The sequence below is a fragment of the Panthera pardus genome, unplaced genomic scaffold (assembly GCF_024362965.1).
Source record: "Panthera pardus isolate Hobbes unplaced genomic scaffold, ASM2436296v1 HiC_scaffold_6, whole genome shotgun sequence".
Taxonomy (NCBI): Eukaryota; Metazoa; Chordata; class Mammalia; order Carnivora; family Felidae; genus Panthera; species Panthera pardus.
The window spans coordinates 38,129,573-38,152,354 of record NW_026526991.1 but is presented as its reverse complement, the minus strand read 5'-3'; the positions used below and the strand labels follow the sequence as shown (position 1 = coordinate 38,152,354).

The window sequence follows — 22,782 nt, the reverse complement described above, 5'->3', positions numbered from 1 at the left end:
CACACCAGGCAAAATCCTGCCTCAGCAACTTAGCATTAGCTATACTCTTGTCTGTGACACTCTTCCTTCAAACATTCTCATGCTTCTTTACCTCCTTCAGATCTTTGTTTTAATGTTAACCTGCTTAGAGAGGCATACCCTGACCACCATATTTAAAAGTAACTCCCATCATCATCCCCATTCTTATTACCCTGCTTCATTTTTTATCATAGTGAATATCATTTCTTAGCATGGTATATAATTTACTTAAATATCATTTGTCTCCCTCCACTAAAATAGAGGTTCTAGGGGCGCCTGGGTGGCGCAGTCGGTTAAGCGTCCGACTTCAGCCAGGTCACGATCTCGCGGTCTGTGAGTTCGAGCCCCGCGTCAGGCTCTGGGCTGATGGCTCGGAGCCTGGAGCCTGTTTCCGATTCTGTGTCTCCCTCTCTCTCTGCCCCTCCCCTGTTCATGCTCTGTCTCTCTCTGTCCCAAAAATAAATAAAAAAACGTTGAAAAAAAATTAAAAAAAAAAAAAAAAAAAAAAAGAAACCACTATACCAACTGCTTCTCCAAAACCGGAAAGTAGAAAAGATCCCCAGTCAATTTCCAGTTTTGAAAACTCATATATTAAAAAAAATAAAATAAAATAAAATAGAGGTTCTATGAACTTTCATCTCCTTGATTTTCTTCTCTATCACTGGCACTTCAAAAATGCCCGCCGTGTAGTAGGTGTTCAATAAATAGTTCTTCAGTGAAGAATAGCCGTTACATTCTAGAAGCTCTACATGGATAGGTCCACAATTACTTCCATCACTTTTATAGGCTTTGTGTCTTCCCAGTGTCTGGCATGCAGAAGGTGCTCAATCGATATTTGTTAGTTGGATGAATGTATACATTTCATCCAAAAGCCAGCAAAACATTTGGGAATAAATAAAGAGAAAAGGAACCTAAAATATGTTCTTAAAATGGTATACTTTAAATTTGTTGGCTGTGAGTAAATTGCTCCTTTCCACAATGCTTCTTACAGACCTGGAAGGCAGGTTGTGCAAGAAGATTAATAAATGTTAAATAATAAAAACAATTATTAATTAGTGGTTGTCTTAATAAATTTGTACTTCTAGCTTATCCCCTTTCACAGAGTCAAAAGCAGAGGATAGGTCATTAAAACCTGCAAATCATCTAACATTTTCAAAGCGGATTTCTCCATGAGGAAAGTGTGCAGTAGTGATCAGTAATGGTATACCTTGCCCTGAAGCCTATCCACTCCTCATTTAACATTGTGAATAAAGAGATTCAGGGATGCTGTTTGTTACATTGCTACTTGTTAAGGTGGGCATAACATTTCTAAGGAATATCCAGCTTGGAAAAGAAAGAGGGTTGCCACTCTTAAAGATGAAATATGTTATTCTCTTAGGGCATCCAAAAACAATTATGCAGGTGGCAGGAGAGCTCTCAGCTCTCATTTGTTATGTGTAATTATCTAAATGAATTATGCTACAATTTGAGGCACTTTTCAGAAATCTAGGATCATAAAATTAAAAGTAATAAAGTCTGAAGATCTCAGAATATACAGGTGTGTTAGTGCTGGGATTCCATGATCTCTCCACATTAGTTACCAGAGAAATCACGTTCCCAATCCTGTTATCATTATTAGCGCCTTACAGCTCATCACATCTCGGAATCCTGAAGCATCCCCTTTTCACTCTCTCTCCTGGATGCCTCCTTAGGCCATATGGACTAGATCCCTGAGTCATTGTTCAGAGAGTCAATGTTGCACAAGGATCTGAAAAGATACATGTAGGAAGAATATGTTTGGCATTTTCCCACAGAAACTTCCCTATACAGGTTTGCTATGGTTGCTAGATTCCTCTGTTGTTATTTCTGAATACTGTTTTAAAATATTTTAATGCTACTACTAAAATATATTTTTATGGGCTGAGTCAGGTACCTAAATTCCACACATAATATCTCTCTTGGAAGTATATTCTAAGTGCTAATAAAACATTCATAGTTTAAAGAATTGCCACTACTATTAACATTTTAAATAACTATCTGATACTGAAATACACCTTTTGGCTCTCTTCAGAGCATATGACTCACGTGAACCAGATAGGCTTGCCATGTTTATGCTATCCTGATTTGTAAGGAATTATCTGAAATGTAAAAAAAACAAAACAAAACTTTTCCATCCTGGTCCTGTCTTCTAGGCTTATCCTTCAAACCGTCAGTGAGGCATTTCAGTCCTTGTGAATGTCTGACTCAATGAGTACAAATAGAAAATTATTATCTCCTTCCATAGTCTTGTCCCTACCAAAACCATTATCTGTTCCTGAATATGTTGTTGGTGTGAATTCTATGAGCATTCTCCTGATTAACATGGGAATTAGTTTTTGCTACATATTCTATGTCTGTTTTTATCCACATATAATCAGCCTCAAGTTAAAACAAATTTTTTTAAATTAAATTTTCTAAATAGCTCCAGGATTCATCTCTTCCTATCTATGCCTAGTGCCACTATCCTAATTTAGGATCTCATCCCATCTCATCTGGCTTTTTGGAAATAGCCTCTCTGGGCTCAGTGCTTCAGAGCACTTACCTTTTTCATAGCTACCTGAGTTTTCTTCCTAAATCACTAGAAAAATCATTCCTTTTTCCAAAACTTTCAATGACAATCTATTATTTAAAGAATGAGCTTCACATTTATTTTAATAACCTGTCTTAGTTCCCAAAGGACTACTTGAGGTTTGTTCCCTGCTATATTGCTCCACGAACACCAGTCTCTCTATAATAATCTGTATTCCTTGAATTTAGGGATTCTGAATCTTTTTTGTACCATAGATTCCTTCAGCAGTCTGATGAAGTGTGTGGACCCCTTCCTAGGATAAATTTTGAATGTATAAAATAATAAACATAAGATTACCAAGGAAAGCAATTATACAGTGATAAAATTCTATCTGTCTGTGGACCCTGCTGTTTATGTCTTTGTGGCTTTGGCTGTGATCCTTTTAGCAAAGAAGTGCCCCTAAACCTGCTCCTCTGATTATTGAAATCCTTCTCATCTTTCAAAGCCTGTTCAATTCCCATCTCCTCTGTGCAACTTTACCTAGACTCCCTCCTCCATCTATACTCACCACTTCACCCTTTGCCCTCTCATAGTCGATTCTTTGTATTTCTAATTAGTCTTTATCTTAACCTTGCCCTTTATTATAATACATTGTACTAATTGACAATGATGGGCCAAATAGTAAACTAACTGGCCACTTTCACACATTTTGAATTCATGGTTCTTTTACAACGCTGTGAAATATGCATCTGAGGAGGAAACTGAGGTCCAGAAATTTTGTTGTTTGACCAAGATAACACAGTTTTGCTCTTATAAGTTATTCGAGGAAACGTATGTTTTAACTTCTTCTTTATACCTTCTCAGGATCTGTGGAATAATATTTGTTCAGTAATGTTTGCTCCTGTGGATTTAAAAATCAGAAATACTGTGAAATACTTATCTCCCAACATTTAATGTCCTAAGAATTGACAAGAGGCCATAGGAGGCCAGAGATACGCACAACAGTGTGCCTAGTTCAACGCATGTCCCATCAAGTGCGACTTAAATCCTTCTTAACCCTCCTAGTTCCTAGCGGTTTCGCAAACTGAAAATTTACACAAGGGTTTTCGGTAGTCAGTACCTTAAAATATTATCTCTTGTTTTGCACTCATGATTAAAAAAAAAGCAACAGTAATACAAATAGAACAAATTAAAGAATTTGGAATCATAATGAATGCAGGAAATGTTTACATTTGTGATAATATCATTGGTATAACCTATTTCCTATGTTTCTCCCTCAGTGAAAACAATAAAAGCAACCCAATTTTAAATATAATTCCCTTGTGCCAGTTTCACTTTTCTGTAGTCAAACATGTTTCCACAGGTTTTCCTAAAACGATATTCTTAAGCAATCTATTTTTAAATAAAAACTTTTATTCGAAAAGATTTATTTTGCAATAGTAAGACTTACATGTCAAAGTATTGTTTTGAGTTCAGAAATCATATATTTATGATCATTTGTCTCTCACGTGGAAGTTTATGTATAGTAATTATATTGCAAGAAATTACTTCTTTCAATTTGCCAACGCCTTTAACATGCTGTGAACTACAAAATAATGTATAATTAATTCATTAAAACTATCCTTTTTTCCTGGCCTTTTCTATTATTGTATTGTAGCGAATACTAACTCAAATGTCTCAGGGTAATTGATTTTCTATTTCTATAGCTCCAGATGGTCCTCCTGAAAATGTGTATGTGGTAGCAACATCACCTTTTAGCATCAACATCAGCTGGAGTGAACCTGCTACCATTACTGGACCAACATTCTATCTAATTGATGTCAAATCGGTAAGGCGTGTCTTACCTTCTGCAAAAGGCGGTATAGAGAATGATTAGGAATATACATTTTGGAATCAGCCTATTTGAATTGTAATTCTAGCTCTGTTAGACCCTAAACGCATACTGAAGCATATACCTAGGCAAACACCCTGTGTGTTCTTCACTATACACATCTGTAAAATAAAGATTAATAACAGTACCCAGGGTACAAAGATTTTTGTCAGGACTATATTAGAAAATATGCATAAAGAACTTTAAACATTGTCAGACACATAGTAAGGATCCAAAAATGTACATAAAGTATGATTAGAATGATTAGCATTATGCTTATCCTCTGGCTATAGATGATGTATATAAACAGTCATTAAATTAATAATACATTGGTTTAAAATACAGTGAAAACATACTTGCTTCGGCAGCGTATGTACCAAAATTGTAATGATGCAGAAAATTAGCAGGGCCCTTGTGCAAGAGTGACATGCAAATTTATGAAGTTTTTCATATTTAAAAAAAATACAGGGGCATCTGGGTGGGTCAGTCGGTTAAGCGTCCAACTTTGGCTCAGGTCATGATCTCATGGTTCGTGGGTTCGAGCCCCACATCGGGCTCTGTGCTACCAGCTCAGAGCCTGGAGCCTGCTTCGGATTCTGTGTCTCCCTCTCTCTCTGCCTCTTCTCTGCTCATACTCTCTGTCTCTCTCTCTCTCAAAAATAAATAATAAAGATTAAAAAAATTTTTTTTAAATACAGTGAAAAACACCTCACAATACAAAAAGGGAGAAGACATTAAGAGAAATAGCTCCCAAATAAGGTAACATCAGAGCTTAATTTTGAAAAATACTTGAAGCAGACCATAAAAAGGAATGGTAATAAAAGTGTGAAAAGTAAGACTCAAGAAAAAGCAAGTGGTTCAGGAATCCCTGGTGAAAGCATTCAAGAAAAGGGCTAGGAAAGGAGCTAGATCAGGAGGCAGACTGTATAACATGTAACAGAGTTTGGGTTTTATGATAAGGCCAGTAGAGTGTCAATTGAGGAATTAAAGCAGTGTTGGGATATAGATTTCTATTTTATAGGATCAGCATGGTTGCACTGCAGAGGATAGAGCAATCTTAGTACAAAATTAGGCAAGGGGACAAGAAGCTATTAGAGTAACTGGGTAAGAAAAGATAAGGACAAAGGAAATGTAGTGAGGCAACAGAATGAAAAATAATTTAAATCTACAGGATCTGGCAAAAAAAATCAGTGGATGGTGAGTGAAAAGAATAATTGAGGATGATTTTAAGATATATTATTTGGAAAACTGTGAAGAGAAAGAAATTTTTAGAGGAAAGGAATGAATTCAGTATTATATGCCCTAAGTTTGAGATGCCTGGGAGACCTTCAGATGAAGACAGTATTAGCAGTATTATATATCAATCTGGAGCTCAGGAGAGGAAACCTGAATTTGGAGATTTGGGAGGTGTTGGTATGATAGTTGAAATGATAGGAAGAGATGAGATTAAATATGGAACATGTAGTAAGAACCTCTTCTGTAACAGCTAACCTGAAGATCGAATCTGGGGAATACAAACGTTTAAATAAGAGGGCACTGAAGTCACCAGACTAGAGTAGCCATCGAGACAGAAGGAAACCCAATAATGAGAGTCAAGCCTTTCTCTTAAAATAGGATGATCAACAATGTAAATAATGCAGAGTTTTAGCTAGGATGAGGATTGGAAAAACTGTGTTAGCATCCTGCTTGGGTTTCACTGGACCTGATGACCTCTCTTCTGGTGACATCTAATGCATTAAGTCGAGTAATTTATGGGCAATTCTACCCCTTTCTTGCCTATCTCTACCTATCTTTTGTTTAACTTTTATACTTTTCTTATGTCTTTATATTATTTCTAAAATGGAAGTGCTTCTATCTCAAAAGACCTGTCATGATTAAAAGAAAATTTAAGGGATTTCCTTTGTAGAACATTATTTGTGAAGACTTTTAGTTCATAATTAGCCAAAAGTAATCAGCATGTACGACAAATGCTCTGGGACTATGTATTAAAAGCAAATTATAAAATGATAACACAGTGTTCGGTCAAATAAAAGATACCTATTTTTCGTGAAAACAATTCTCTTTTGATTGTGCTTAAAGGAAGGGAAAATAAAACATTTTTTTAAAAAGTGATTCATAACTTCATTCTCTTAGCATTCTTATTGAGATGAAAAATGAGCAAGAGAAAGAGAGAAGAATGTATAACGTTATAACTGCTTATTTTTATATCAGTTACACAGCATTACCTTTCCTTTGCTAACATTTTGATGTAAATATGTTATCTTCATTTTGCATAAAGGGGAATTGAGGCACAGAAATTATAAATTCTCCAATAGTTAAGACCTGGCTAAAACCAGCAGATAATGGTGTGACAGGAGAAAGGAAAAACCATCAAGTAGCAAATAAAATTTGCCAGCTTGAAATATATGCTCATCTAAACCTTTTGAGTCAAAAAGAGCAAGTATTCAAACAGATCCTGGCACTTCATAGTTTCCCTGGGATTCTTGGAACTAAGCATTTAGTTCCTTCTTTCTTTCTTTCATTCAACACATACTTTTAAATACATCCAACATTCCAGCATTGTGCTCAGTGCTGGATTATGTGTAAGTGAACAAGTTTCATGTGGTCACTGTTTTTCGAGCTTATCTGCAGCTCATTTCATGGGTACATAATTATCTATCTTCAAAAATCATTGGCTTCTACACCAGGGAAGAACACATATCATTGAATTTAGGACTTATGCTATAGCCTGACCTTTGCCAAGTACTAGCCACAGAGACATAAGACCCTTTTCCTAGGAGACTTAAATTAAGCAAAAATTGACAATCTTAAAGATTTATGGTACAGATATCACCTTGGGTGATACTACTGGAAATTAATGCATTTTATAGTCCTTTGTTCATTGCTCCCTTTATTTTTTCAAAATAACAAACATTTTTTGTTTTGTTTTGTTTTCATCAAAATAAGGATGCAAAACATAAAGTTCCGCTCTCAAGTAGCTCACACTAGGGTGTGAGACACCAGAGTATTAACAGCTAGTTACACTCCAATTACAGAGTATAAAGTATGTAATTTTTTCTAAATATACACTAGCAAAGTAATTAAAGTTCTTATTATGAGGGTCATACAACACAGAAGAGACTTCAGGAGCAGGTTAAATTGATTGTGGAATGAATAGAGGTGTAGCAGGTAGGGAAGGGTGCAAATGGGGCAGGAAGAAGAAAGAAAATACAACCAAATAACAACTGACATTGCTTATAAAACTGCCACACTGCAAAAATGATGGGACACATTTCATAATAATAATTGATGATCAAATATAATATGAGCTTGGAATTGATAGAGAACAATGAATCAAAAAGGTCTGAGGTTTCAGTCTCAAGTAAGTGGATAAGTAATGATTAACAATGACAAAGGGTAGGTTTAGTGAAGAAAGATAGTGAATTTAAGATAGAGTAGATCTGTATCTGTATCTTTTTAAGTTGTATCTGTATCTTTTTAAGATACAGTAGATCACAATCATATTATGTCATATTTTTACCTCAATATTGTTATCCACTGTTTTAATGGAAGACATTGGAATAGTGTAATTTTACTTTTATATGATCAGGCCCGGTGTAGTAGTAGAGAGTTCTGCATTCTTGAAAGACTTGGAAGGAAATCCTATCTCAGCTACTAAATAACTATGGAATCTTGAGAAATTCACCTAAACTCTATAAATCAGAGTTCAGATAGGTATAGTGGTCAGTCAAGCAACGTAAATGAGCAGTCAAAATGAAGCCAACTGGATGAGGTAGTGATGAATTGGACACTTACGTCCCATTACAGAAGTCAACTATAAGTCATCTCTAGATAATTGTTACCCAGCATGAATATAAGCCTAGTCTTAAGGAAAGATTTTTATGTGATGTTTAAATATTGACAGCTAACTAAATCATACACACTTTCTACCAGTGAGTACATGCACTTGGTCAATGATATTGCTATGCTGACTTGTTTTCTGCCACTTAAGAGACATGAGGCATCTTACTTGAAATCTCTGTCTGAGGTGGGAACAATCTATTTGACTTTGCAATACACATATTATTTATTAGCCTTTTTCTACATCCCTCATAGTAACATCTTCTTTAAGTTAAAAATCTCTTAGAAAAGAGCATTTGAAGAATATTTTGAACAAAAACCTTTCAAAGTTACAAGGGAGGGTCAAGTTGAAAATGAACCTAGTAATGGGAACAGTGTGGTGTACAGTCTGGTTTTAAGTGCTTCAATTAAGATACCTGAGAGTAGGACATATTATAGGATTTCAAATTTTCTGATGTTCATTTCAGGAAAGGCCCTTTTTAAAAAAATTTTTAACATTTATTTATTTTTGAGAGACAAAGAGAGACAGAGAGAGACAGAGCATGAGTGGGGGAGGAGCAGAGGGAGAGGGAGACACAGAATCTGAAGCAGACTCCGGGCTCTGAGCTGTCAGCACAGAGCCCAATGCAGGGCTCAAACTCACAAACTGTGAGATCATGACCTGAGCCCAACTCGGACACTTAACTGACTGAGCCACCCAGGCACCCCTGAAAGGCCCTTCTTTTTAATGCTAAAAATTTTAGCTATGTTTAATCCCTGCAGGACTAGGCCAGACTCTCCATCAAAGACATAGTATGTTTGAGCACGCTATACAACTATATTTAATACTCTTAAGGATGCTCATTTTTGCACATCTAATAATTATAACATCCGCAATTAATAGAGTCCTTATCCAGTGCCATGCATAGTCCTAGATGGGAATTTTTCAAACTGCCATCATGACTAAATTTCTTAAATGAACTGCAATAAAATTTAAAAGAGCAGAAAATATCAAAGTGCATTTCAGAAAGAAGTTGTATTTCTCAACATTTTTTTAAGTGATAAAGAAGTGTGTATGTGTACACAGAATCTGAAGCAGGTTCTAGGCTCTGAGCTGTCAGCACAGAGCCCAACACGGGACTCAAACCCACAAACTGGGAGATCATGTCCTGAGCTGAAGTCGAATGCTTAACCACCTGAGCCACCCAGGTACCCCTGTGTTTCCTTTTTGTAGGTCATGGTCAAAAGAAATATCAAAATCTCTGTGCCAGCTACTTCAGATCTATTTTTCTAAACCTCAACAAAACAGTTTAAATAGATGTTAGTACTCCAATTTTACATACAGAGAAAGTAAGACACAGACAACATAAGTGACTTGTCAAATGCTACAGGAACTATTACGTGACCAAATTGGAATTTAAACCCTTAATGGTTGATTACCAAAGCCTATATTCTTTCTCCTATAAGACATTAAAGTAGAAAGTGGAGTTTCATTGACACAAGATGATACTTACTCGTTCACTGGAGGGGTTGATTACTTGTGGTTGGTTGATTTTTTTTCCTTCTACTTTCAATTGTTGAAATATTTGCTTATAAGGAAACTGTTAAAGTAGTATTTTAGATTTCCCAGGACAATCTGACTGTAAGAAAAAATAATTTAAATCTTGGCTAGATAAATATACCACATGTAGCTTTTTATTATTATGTTTGGTGATTTGGATCTTAAGTGCTGCTTCCTTTAATTACTAGCCTTTTTTTCCTATAGGTAGACAGTGATGAATTTAATATTTCCTTCATCAAATCAAATGAAGAAAATAAGACCATAGAAATTAAAGATTTGAAAATATTCACAAGGTATTCTGTGGTAATCACAGCATTCACTGGAAACATAAGTGCTGCATATGTAGAAGGAAAGTCAAGCGCTGAAGTGATTGTTACTACTTTAGAATCAGGTGAGGCATGTTTTCCATCATTGCTAAAAATGGACAGATTTAAATGTGTTTCTTAGAGTTTCTCACACCACCCCCTAAAAAAGGATACATGTCACAAGAAATTTTTAAAGTGTATGAAATACAAAATATAAAATTGAGTGATCCACTGTAATTGACAAAAGTGAAGTTTTCTGTTTACGTTTTTTAGGCATAGTGGAGTTGTGGAGAATAATCAGTTCTTGGAAATACAAACAAATTAGCTCATGATAATGTACTGAATTCTACTTTTTATACTTATTTAAACACTAAATATTTCAGAAATTGAGTTACCTTGCCTATTTTCCAGCAGTCTATGGCCACTAATGCCTCATGTAAAATTCTGTCCGTTAATTATTTCTGTCTATGACTTAAATGCACATGAAAGTGATAATACTCTATCATTATGTATCTGGAATTCAAAATTAGAATCCAGGTCATGCTTACCATATCTGTTTTCTTAACCTAATCAAATGACATGTTTTATTATATAACCTATTTAATAAATGTCAGAATCCATACAGATCATACAGATTTCCTCAAGTTCCTCCAAACAGGGTCTGAATGAATAAGATTATAACCAATAGGAATTAAGTGTGGAAAGTCAGCTTCCCAGAACTTGCTTGCCCTGTCCTCCTTCAGACTCCTGATGTTCTTTGCCACCAGATATATCTTTGGAAAGAGCACATGAAGGGATGTGTTGCTATAGTTTTTTTGTTGCTATCTATAAGGTAAGTATAGGAGGTAAAAAATGTTTTTTAGCTAGTCTTTTCATTGTGTTATATACTCTATTGTCTATAAAATTATGGTTCTACGTTAAAAGATAACATCTTATCCTCAGCACCTAAAATTTCATGTTTCCATTTTGCTGCCACATATATTCCAGATATCTATTTTTTATGATACTTTTACACTTCTCCCTCATCCTACCTGTGAGAAAAGATGTTGCTGAATTTATTCCCACTCATACCATAAAGCACTGATTGTCAGATCTTAATGTGCTACCTCTCCCAAAAATTTTGTAGTTTAATAAATTACTACTAAACCTCTAAGAGTAGAATTTGAGGTGTAAAATAAAGGATATTTGGAGAATAAGAAATTCTTTCCAACATTCAGAGAATTATTTCACTTATCCAACCTTAAAACTGATCTGATTTTTAGAGAAGTCTCTTATTAAAATATTTTTATATCATATAAATGTATACAAGCAAATGTGAAAATAAGTCTTGAGCCGATTTAATTTTTACTTTAGTTATGCATTTTTCCACTTAAAGTGTGATATTTGGCACTATAACATGTTTATTTGTTTCTCTTTTTTTCCTCACTGTTATGTATTTGCTTGGTTTTTTGCCTGCTACAGGGCACTATCTATAGAGATATTTGCCAGATGATAAGTAATAAATAAAGATAATAAAGCTTAAGCATCTGAACTATTGACAGTCAAGTATTAACAGCCTTCTTCATAGGAATTCCTTCACTTAGTGTGGAAGATATGTCCATTTCAATTTGGTCAAAGTAGATAATTCATGCAATCAGTCACTTGTATAAAGCACACTAATTATGCAGCAAGAACTAATTACTTTATTCATAAGTTAATTTTATCTTCACGTGTATCATTTTCTTTCATGATAGTTTACTGATACTTAGCTGCTATATGTTAGGCTAATTTTTATCACAAATAAAATGGAATATCTAAAATATATAAAGAACTCTCAAAACTCAACACTTAAAAGAGGTCCAATTATAAATTGGCAAAAGACATGAAGAGACATTTCACAACAAAGGAGATAGAGTGGGCAACTAAACTCACGATAAGATAGATTTTCAACACCACTAGCTATTAAGGAAATGCAAATTAGGACCACAATGAGCTATCGCTGTGCATCTACTACAACAGATAAAATAGTAATTTAAAAAAGGGTGATGGATGGGGCACCTGGGTGGCTCAGTCGGTTGAGCGTCCGACTTCGGCTCAGGTCATGATCTCACAGTGGTGGGTTCGAGCCCCGCGTCGGGCTCTGTGCTGACACCTCAGAGCCTGGGAACCTGCTTCAGATTCTGTGTCTCTCTCTCTCTGACCCTCCCCTGTTCATGCTCTGTCTCTTCCTGTCTCAAAAATAAATAACACATTTAAAAATTTTTTAAAAAAATAAAAAAGGGTGATGGTGCCAAATTCTGGCAAAGATGCGAAGAGACTGGTTCTCCCCTTCATTGCGACTGGGAATGAAAGAGGGTACAGCCACACTGAAAAATAGTTTGGCCACTTTTTATAAAACCAAACATGTACTTAGAGCACATTACCTAGCGATCATACTCTTGGGCAGTTATCACAGAGAATTAAAAATGTATGCTCACACAAACACCTGTAAATGAATGTTAATAGCAGGTTTATTAGTAATAACAAAAACTGGAAACAACCCAAATGTTTTTCTGTGATTAAATAAACTTTGATGTATCCACAAAATGAAACACTACTCAGTAATAAAAAAATAAAAATAAAAAAAAAGAGTGAACCATTGATACATACAACAACTTTGATGGACCTCAATCATTATTCTGTTATTTTTCTTAAAAGGACAGAACCCTGGAGGACAATGGTTAGTGTTGTGGGGATGCATGGAGTGTAAATACAAGGGAGACCAGGGGGAAGTTTCTTTATGGTGCTGGAATAGTTCTGTACCTTATTTCTGGTGATGATTGCAGGAATGTGTACATGGAATGAAATTGCATAGAACTGCACACACATTTATGAAAGCATGAAAAAATGGTGAAATCTGAATATGATCTGTAGTCTAATTAAGAGTCCTGTACCAATGCCAATATCCAGGTTTGATATTAAACTACAGTTAGGTAAGTTGTCACCACTGGAAAAAGCTGGGGGAATGTTCCAGGGGACTATATGTCCCATTTTTTGCAACGTCCTGTGAGTCTATGTTATATTTAAATAAGAGGTACAAAAAGTCATATAAATGCCTTCTATATAAAAATAAATACATGTAAAAGTCAAAATAAATACATGACCCAACTAACTGGATCACCATTATGATTCCTGTGACCTATAGATGTTGATGATTCTGCTGTGTATCAGCCATTTTGCTTGTTTCCATAATATATATAGTTTTAAAAGTTTGTGTAACATCGTTTATAAAGAGAAATCTAAGCAAATAATTTGTATATGTAGATTAAAAAGAGGGGCACAATTTTAAAAACTGCTTAATATTTTATTTTAGTCCCCAACGATCCACCTAACAATATGACATTTTGGAAGATACCAGACGAAGTTACAAAATTTCAGTTAACATTTCTTCCTCCTTCTCAACCCAATGGAAATATCCAAGTATACCAAGCTTTGGTTTACCGGGAAGATGATCCTACTGCTGTCCAGATTCACAACCTCAGTATTATCCAGAAAACTGACACATCTGTCATTGCAATGTTAGAAGGACTAAAAGGTGGACATACATACAATATCAGTGTAAGCATTCATAGCTTTTAATCATTTACCTATTTTACAAAGTCAGTTTACAAACTCACCATTCAAAAATACTGAAGCTTATTGTATACACTAGATTTCTCGTATCTTGTTGTAGGATTGTGTGAGACATGCCAACAGAAAATAATATGCAGAGAAATGAAATTGCTTATTTCCTATTATAATACAGCAAGTACTGTGAAAACATGTAGATAACAAAAAAGTTTCTACAACAATAGTAGAAATCCAGAAATAAAGGAGAAAGAAAAGGCATGTTAAAAGTAAGAGAGCAGTGATATGCAAAGAGATAATTCTACCTCAAGGAAGCTGTTAATGTGTGCTTATAAATGGAAAACGGAAAAGCAAATTTCAAAGGCAAAGGGCAGATGTAACTACATGTTTGAAATTCATGTGCATTTCATGTAACAATTACTAAAGCTAAGTATTTTACATCCTAATTCTAAATTATCCATTTTAGAATATATAGGTGTATGTTTATATACATACAAACAGACACATACACATAATTTATTTCAAAAATGTATTTTTGTGGCATCTCTTGAAATTTTCAAATAGAATTATATGGTTCTGAATATCATCTTTTAATAAAAATAGTGTCCACGCTAAACCTTCAGGTAGCTTAGCAAACTACTTTTCCTACCACTTGTTTATGATTATTGTGTAATCATCAGAATACTGTTATTAATAATTTATATTCATATGTATGTTTTTCTCTGTATATATTGTATCTATATATCTGCATATCTTCATTTCTTCCTTCACCCACTGTGCTGCTAGGGTTCTTGTTGTATATCCCATTAAATGAACCACTACTGTGAAAGATCTGTTAGAGGAAGGGTGGTTAAAAGAATGAACTGATCTGGGTTCATATCCTGATTCTGCGGTTTGTTTCTGGGCAGTTGCTTCAACTCTGTACCTCAGTTTTCTTACCTAAAAAAAGAAAGACAGAAAGACAGAAAGACAGAAAGACAGAAAGAAAGAAAGAAAGAAAGAAAGAAAGAAAGAAAGAAAGAAAACAGTAAATTCTACTCTTGAAACTAATATTACACTATGTGTTAACTAACTGGAATTTAAATAAAAACTTGAAACAAAAAAAGAAAGAAAGAAAAAAGCAGTAATAGGAATGATGACTTCTTTATAGGGCTTTGGTAAGGATTAAATTTATAGTTATGGGAAGTAGCAAGTGCTCCATCAGTTTTGCCTTTTGTGAATAAGAGAAAAAAATTGAAATGAAACAAAGTACAATTAATTCATAATTTAAAGAGCAATAAAAAATTCTCTGTTCAGAAAATGCAATTTATAGCATCCTCAACTCCTAGGAATTTATTAGAAATGTATAATGTACACCTCTGTCTCGACCTAGTGAATCAAACCTGCATCTCTTCATTCAACAGGTTTACAAATGACTTCTTTGTACAATGCAATTTGAGTAGTGTTGCCCAACTTTTCATTTAGTATCTCACTTGAATGTTGGGTTACGCCATAAAGAAGCAAAAATAATGATGTGCACCATAATATCACTTTTCATTTTTAATACTTCTTTTCTTAAATTTACAACTTCAATAAAGTTCTCCTTTAGATATTTTTTAACCACATTGTCTAGGCTTGGCTTATTTGTCATATCTACCGCATCGTATACATTATTATGGTTTTAATTCAATAAAAACATTCCCAAAGTATCTCTAGTGTAGAAGGGGGACACTAACTTAGAAAACAAGTTAATAAGTTCCAATAAACATATTATATTCTGAATTGTGTTTTTCAGTGAACTTGGGCAAGAATAGAGTCTTTGTTTTATAGAGAAAAATAAAGTGAATAAAAGAAAATTCTGTATCTACAGCATCCTAAGAATAAAGTTAATTGAAAGGATTCACATTTGTGTGAATCACCCTCTGTCTATACAAACAAGAATGTTTTATGTGTATATGCTACATTATGCAGGTTACAGCGTCGGACACTTTGGGGCAGGGGTGAAGAAGGGCATAAAGGCCAACTTTCAGAGGGATGATTTAATACAGGAAAACAAGAAGGTTGAAGGAATAGGATTTCATCTCAGAGAAGGGAAAAAAAAGAGGGTCTTGAATATGGATTTAAAGGAAGCCAGAGTTACCTAGCTACAGAGAGAAGGAGCAGATGTTAGAGTAGATGAAGGAGTATAGACATAGTGGCTTTTCTGTGTCTATTCCTCCTACAGGTTCACATTGAAGCCACATCCTTTCCTGGTCACTAGGACAGGGCTGTTTAGGTCACTCAGCCTCTGTTTCCAGGACTTAGTACTGTAAAATCAGTTTTAAGAACTACTTTATTATTAACATTCTTCCTATACATATTGTATTCATTTGAGTAAGTACAAGAAAAGTATAATTAATAGACTATATGCAGTTGTTTTTAAAAATGGAAACATTTTAAAATTACATATGACAATAATAAAAGTAGTAACAAGATGGTTCTCTCCTTTAGGTTTATGCGATCAATAGCGCTGGTGCAGGGCCAAATGTTCAGATGAGAATAACCATGGACATTAAAGGTACATACATGAGCTGTCTTCCTGTGAAATACTGTTCTCTTTTTAAAAAATAATTTTTTAAATTTAAATCCAAGTTAGTTAACATATAATGTAATAATGAATCCAGGAATAGAATTTAGTGATTCATCACTTACAGAACACTCAATGCTCATCCCAACAAGTGCCCTCCCTAATGCCCATCCCCCATTTAGCCCATCCCTCCACCCAACACCTTGCCAGCAGCCCTCAGTTTGTTCTCTGTATTTAAGAGTCTCTTATGGTCTTAATAAAAGAGTAATTATAATTAAATTCTGTAATTAGCGTTAAGAATGTAGTCAAGCTTTTACATGATGCACATGTGGGTGCCTGGGTGGCTCAGTCCGTTAAGCATCTGACTCTTGATTTCAGCTCAGGTCACAATCTCACAGTTTGTGGTATCAAGCCCTGTGTCAGGCTCCACACTATAAATAAATAAACATTAAAAATTAAGTAAATGATGCATATGCAGTAATAAGAATACATTAAGTAATAAACACTGCTTATTAAAGCTATACCTAAAATGTATAAATAATAATGCAAATTATCACCTTAAATAAAGAGAGTGCCCACCTGCTATTCATCTTATATTTCTTTCCCTCTAAATTTGATGTTTTCTGAGGCAAATTTTATACTCTGTTAGTTTATGTTCTTAATATTATTGAAAATTCATTGTTCAATTACCCATAACTAGACTTTGACTAGTTTTAATTAAATTCCTTGACTGATCTTTATCTTGAAAGTAAAATTATTTTCAGTTGATCAAATGGCGTTTACTGAACTACCATATATTGAACTTTATGGTTCTGACTATAAAGTAAATCTATCAATTCATTACTATGACAGGTATTGTTTATAGAAAATATAACTAAAATTTGGAGGCTCCCTGCACCACACAAATCAATCCATGAAAGCCAAAAAAGATTGTTAAGAGGATTTTAGAGCTATTCAGGCATTCAGGATACTTTCTCTTCCAGACTGAAAACATATGTGCAAATATGCCATCTCTCAAAGCATCTGTAATAACACCTGTAGAGAGATAAAAACTGAAGTGTATGGACCTTTAGTAGAATGCTTCTCTTTCTGAAGCAAAAAGTAACTTTTCTTAGTCTTTGGTAAGGACACCAGAGCACAGTGATTAAATGTTCTAGCACTAGACTGAGTCTAGGGTCGAACTGCTGAGACTGAATCCTCGATTGGCCACTTGATATCTGCTTCACTTAAGGCAAGTGTCTTAACCTCTACAAGCCTGTCAAATGCAGATAATGCTGGGGCCTACCTCACAAATCGTTGTGAAGATTAAAAGAGATAATCTTTGAAAAACCCCTAGGACAGTTCCTGGAAACTAATTCTATTAAGAATAAGAAATATTCACTGTAAGATGAAGCTGATAAATTTTATCTTTTAATCAATGGTAGTTTATATAATTGTAATATTATTTAAAAGTATTAAGATTTGCTTTTAATGACATACTACATACTTGGAATGTACTAATACATAGAGTCTTCAAAAACCTCGGCTATTTTACAAAATGACTTCATAAAAGAAGTATGTCATACAATCTTAGTTTCTTTTTTGTTATTCAGTAGCAGACTGGTAAGTATGCAGGTAACAATAGGCTCATTATATTAATTCTTTAGCAGAACTTCCTCTCTCTGTTGCTTTGTTCATCCCGGGGTGAGGATGATTAGTTCTGACTTTCCACTCCTTAGAACAGATAGACTCATGATCAGTTGTCTAAAGAAAATATGTGAGTACTGGTGGCCATGGTGGGGAGCTAGAGAAATATTTTTTCCTAGTAATATGCATGGTTGGTAGCGGTGACATGAAATGATGAAATAATAACAGTTTCCACTTGTTGGAATGAGCACTGGGTGTTATATGTAAGTGATGAATCACTAACTTCTACTCCTGCAACTACTATTACACTATATGTTAACTAACTTGGATTTAAATAAAGTTAAAAAAATAGTAGTCTCATTAAATTTGCATTTGACAAATAATATCAAGTTGGATAGTCATGTCCAATGCCAGATTCCTTTAACTAGAAACCTTTTCTTAGGGACTCCCCAGTAGCCTGGCTGAGAGTTTCTCACCCCAAAACCTGAGGCTCTTTCTGCTGAACCCTTCATTTCTTCTTCTCATACGCAGGTACTAGACCTGTGATCTGTGGTCTAAAGGCCCTTGCCATCTACTCCTGTTTACTGTTCCTTGATTCTTCATGGATATTTCCTCCAATAAACTTCTTACACATCTAATATTATAATAGTCTTTATATCTAAGAGGAGTGAGGTAAAGGATCAAGCCAAAAAGATTTGATTCAAATCTTGATATTTACCTTTTATAGCCATGTGACATAAGGTAATTTCCTCATTAATAAAATGGAAATGATATTGCCAATTTTATGGCATAATTTAGAGGCTTTAAAAATTAATAAATATGGAAATTGAAGTTTGAATAAGCAACTTGCTGTGCTCAAACAGCTGGTATACACATATAGCTATGAGATGAAATGAAACAAGAAGTGCTCCTACAAATACTGATTCGGGAGATATTTGTATGCATTGGTGATAAAGTACAAATTATCATGGCACTTTTGGGAATTATTCTGGCAATATCTTTTAAAGTTAGAAATATTCATATCTTGTGTTTCAGAAATTTTATTCTTGGAAATCTATTCCATGGAAATAAAAGGATCAGTAAATAAGGCTAAATATAAGTCTGGTCATTGCAACAAATGTTCAAAACCTGAAGGAAACGTGAATTCCCATTATTAGATAAATTATTGAATAAATATGATGTCACAGTATGATATGCAACATAGTCATTAAAAAGAATGAGTTAGCTCCATACTTGGTGACTTGAGAAGACTTATATAAGACATATTTAAGTGAAAAAAGCAACATGTGGAGTGATTATAATACATAATATAGAATACATAATATATAATAAAGAATCCATTATCTATGGCTTTATGTATTTTATATGGTTATGTGAACATGGAGAAAAATATGGGAGGATATCAGCCATATGTTTGGTGTAGATAACCTGGGAGAGATGCTGGTATGACTAGAATAGAAATTGATGAATCAGCTAAAGGAAATAAAAGAAGAGCCCACTAAAATATTAGTATGATTTAATCCAATTATAAAAATGACATGATTGAGAGCATATATAATTTGAATTTTTGTTAATATGTGAAGAGGAGTCAGATGCCTGAAAATCACACCCGAGTCCCATTATCTCAAGCAAGTCTGAAGTATATCATTAAACCATCAGGAGAAAATAATTGCTAAACATCTGTTGTATTCAAACAAAACTCTGTTTCATTTGTTATTTGTGTTTGTCATCATTTTATCTGTAACTCACCTGCATGAAATGAGAATTTAAATTTTTTTCTCCTCTTCAGAAACAAAAAATCAATTGCAGTGATATTTCTTCTTTGTTTAAAGCTCCAGCACGACCGAAAACCAAACCAACCCCTATTTATGATGCCACAGGAAAATTGCTTGTGACTTCAACAACAATTACAATCAGAATGCCAATATGTTACTACAATGATGATCATGGACCTATCAAAAATGTGCAAGTGCTTGTAACAGAAGCAGGAGGTATCATCAACTGTCAACCTGTCTCGTTAAATTTTAGAGTATGAATTGTTGAATGCTAAAGAAATTTCAGTTCAAAATTAGTAATATTAGGTTGACTACCAATTACCACACAACTGTTGAGCTTAACAGATTGCTAATATTATCATTAGTTATACTAACCATTAATTTATGCGTAAAGTACTTGAACAAGATAAGAAAAGGCATAGTTACAATATGTGATTTACTTTTTCCATATACTGATAGGATTGTTTGAATTTGGCAAGATGGAGTCTTGATAGCTTCTTTGGAGGTATGAACAGAAGAGTTACCCTTTACTGAGAGATGTTCTTTTCTGTACCTGAGAAGTCATCCTCCACAGCAAGCCTATAGATTCATTTGTGATGGGGAAAGATAGGATTTCCTGTTTATGTAGGTAGATCAGCTGAATTATCCCTGGTGGTTCATACAGTGACAGATGTTGCATCCAGATTTTCCTCATGTAATTATAGAAACGTTCTTCAGAAATGTCAAAATACATTCATCTGTTACTTATAATTATTATCCTTTCTTCCTGAAAATAGCTCAGCATGATGGAAATGTAACAAAGTGGTATGATGCATATTTTAATAAACCAAGGCCATACTTTACAAATGAAGGCTTTCCTAACCCCCCATGTACAGAAGCAAAGACAAAATTCAGTGGCAATGAAGAAATCTACATCATAGGTGCTGATAATGCATGCATGATTCCTGGCAATGAAGACAGAATTTGCAATGGACCTTTGAAACCAAAAAAGCAATACTTGTAAGTATAGTTGGTGCTGACTATGCATAATGATAGCAAGCTAATTAACATCTTTCATTCATCCATCTGCCCGTCCTTTCATCTTTCTAGTAAGCACTGGGCATCCATAATGTATCATGACCTAACACATGGTAAAGATCAACATGGTAAGATATTGTCCTTACATTCCATAAATGTACAGTTCTGTAGGGAAAGTAGGCATGCTTCAGAGTAATTATGAGTTGATATGGTAAGTGACAGAAGGACAATATGAAAAACATGTATTGGAGAACATGGGTAGGAGAATTTAATTCTTTCTGTAGAGGATAATGTGACTAACATAATATTTTGTGCTTTTCACCCATTATTTTGCAATACATGCTAATATATGGGTTTTAGAAATGCCATCCTAGTCTTTCATTTGATGACAGCTTCAGTTTATTGGAGTCATAACAATAATTTTCTCCTCTTTGTATTATCAAAACTCTGAATTAGTGATTAAAATCCTTTAATCACTAATATCTTTAATCACTTTAATATCTATCATTTTGCAGATCATAATAATCTAATGTATTAAAAACCACTTCTGATATTCTGGATTTATTAAATGCTCTGTTAAATTAATCATTGGCTCCTGTTAAATTGACTATATTATTTTTTGTCATAAACTAGTTTCATGTTTGCCTGCTAGTTAAAGCATTATTAAATTCTTTATAAACATCCTAGGTCAAGTTAACATTAGAAAAGTAGAGAAGTCAGGCATTCGAAAAAACAGAATGCTCTATCCTCTATTATTAAGTACAGTTACTTTGGCTATTACCTAAAATTTAACCATCATATATATGACAGCTATGAAAACAATATACTAAAAAATGTAATCTTTTTTATTTTGCATATTTGCAAATATGCAAATATTGTTTATTTTGCATATTTGCAACGCAGACTCTTTCATATAATCAATAAAATCATAAAAATTTGAGAATAGTAGAAATTAAATTGTAAAGTGAAACTTTAAGTTTAACATAAACTTTAACATAAGTTTGTTTTGTATTTTAAAATGCCTGGGTATCTATAGTTTTTAAGTAAGATAAATTTCAGTTGTCTCTGAATTTGTTAGAACCACCCATTATGTACCATTTTCTTTTTTTTATGTCATAAAAACATAGAAAGTAAAAATACAGCTGGGCACACAGCATTAAGAAGCATTTTTCTTAATTTGTTAACATGTGAACAAAATAAATTCTATATGACCATTCTAAATCTAGTTCACTGGTATTTTCAAAGGTAGTTGAGGTATAAGTTATTATACTCTATAAAGTATGTTTGTGTAATACACTTTCACACAGACATGAAATAATTCATTCTAAACAAATCTATGAGGAATGTAATCTACTTCATCTGATTAAGCTACTGGGACTGCTCAAGAGTCTGACCAAATCTTTAGTCATTCTCTCGTGTGCAGGATAATTATTCATCTCCCATAAAGAAAGGATATATTGCTCTGATGGCAATTGATTTCTAAGTTTACATCTTGTAAATACATTTTCTTTTGAATAAAAAAATGTGTATTTTTCATTGCTATTTGTTAAATTATTCATAGAAGAAAATCATATAGCATGTAAATTGTTGGTTTAATTTTTTTTTATTTCATAGATTTAAATTTAGAGCCACCAATGTTATGGGACAATTTACTGATTCTGATTATTCTGATCCCGTTAAGACTTTAGGTAAGATATATTCTGTAATTTAATTTCACTGATAATCTCAACATGCTAATCACAGTTGTAACATTCATTAGTGAATATATTAATCCATGACTAATGTTCTCAAGTATAAATTCACTTCAAGGTTAATTAGCCTTCAAAGGAAAAAATAGCATTTTTGATATTGTTTTAAGTGATGTATGATCCATCTATTCAAATCTGGACATAGATTTTAATATGGTATTGTTTCTATGCTGATGTATACTAACCTTATACTAAGCAAATATTTACTTGATTGTTTAATATACAATCTTATATGTAAAACATTTTTACTTAATAAAAAAGAAAAAGATTTATGGAAATTTTCTTGAAATAATCCTAAAAACTAGAAAATTACCAGCCATTTTAAATTTTATTTTCTTTCTAACCAAGTCTTTCATGAGTTGTTTTCTATTATATCCATGTAATCA

General features: G+C 33.8%; 1 protein-coding gene, 1 long non-coding RNA gene and 1 other non-coding gene across 6 annotated transcripts in view; 2 read left to right on the top strand and 1 right to left on the bottom strand.

Moving 5' to 3' along the window:
• Nucleotides 1–22,782, bottom strand: part of LOC109270557 (uncharacterized) — a 166,895-nt gene that overhangs the window by 62,156 nt on the left and 81,957 nt on the right. The gene's annotated exons all lie outside the window — the stretch shown is intronic.
• The window catches only part of PTPRQ (protein tyrosine phosphatase receptor type Q), a 206,695-nt gene that overhangs the window by 125,195 nt on the left and 58,718 nt on the right, over nucleotides 1–22,782 (top strand). For all 4 annotated transcript variants that reach the window (XM_053894769.1, XM_053894770.1, XM_053894768.1 and 1 more), the window contains 7 exons: nucleotides 4,252–4,373; nucleotides 10,000–10,186; nucleotides 13,432–13,676; nucleotides 16,155–16,221; nucleotides 19,689–19,847; nucleotides 20,408–20,630; nucleotides 22,263–22,336. In XM_053894769.1, coding sequence (XP_053750744.1) covers nucleotides 4,252–4,373; nucleotides 10,000–10,186; nucleotides 13,432–13,676; nucleotides 16,155–16,221; nucleotides 19,689–19,847; nucleotides 20,408–20,630; nucleotides 22,263–22,336 — 1,077 coding nt within the window. The remainder of the gene's footprint in view (nucleotides 1–4,251; nucleotides 4,374–9,999; nucleotides 10,187–13,431; nucleotides 13,677–16,154; nucleotides 16,222–19,688; nucleotides 19,848–20,407; nucleotides 20,631–22,262; nucleotides 22,337–22,782) is intronic.
• LOC128775167 (U6 spliceosomal RNA) lies at nucleotides 4,770–4,872 on the top strand. The gene has a single exon (XR_008419815.1). It is a non-coding gene; the product is annotated as a U6 spliceosomal RNA (small nuclear RNA).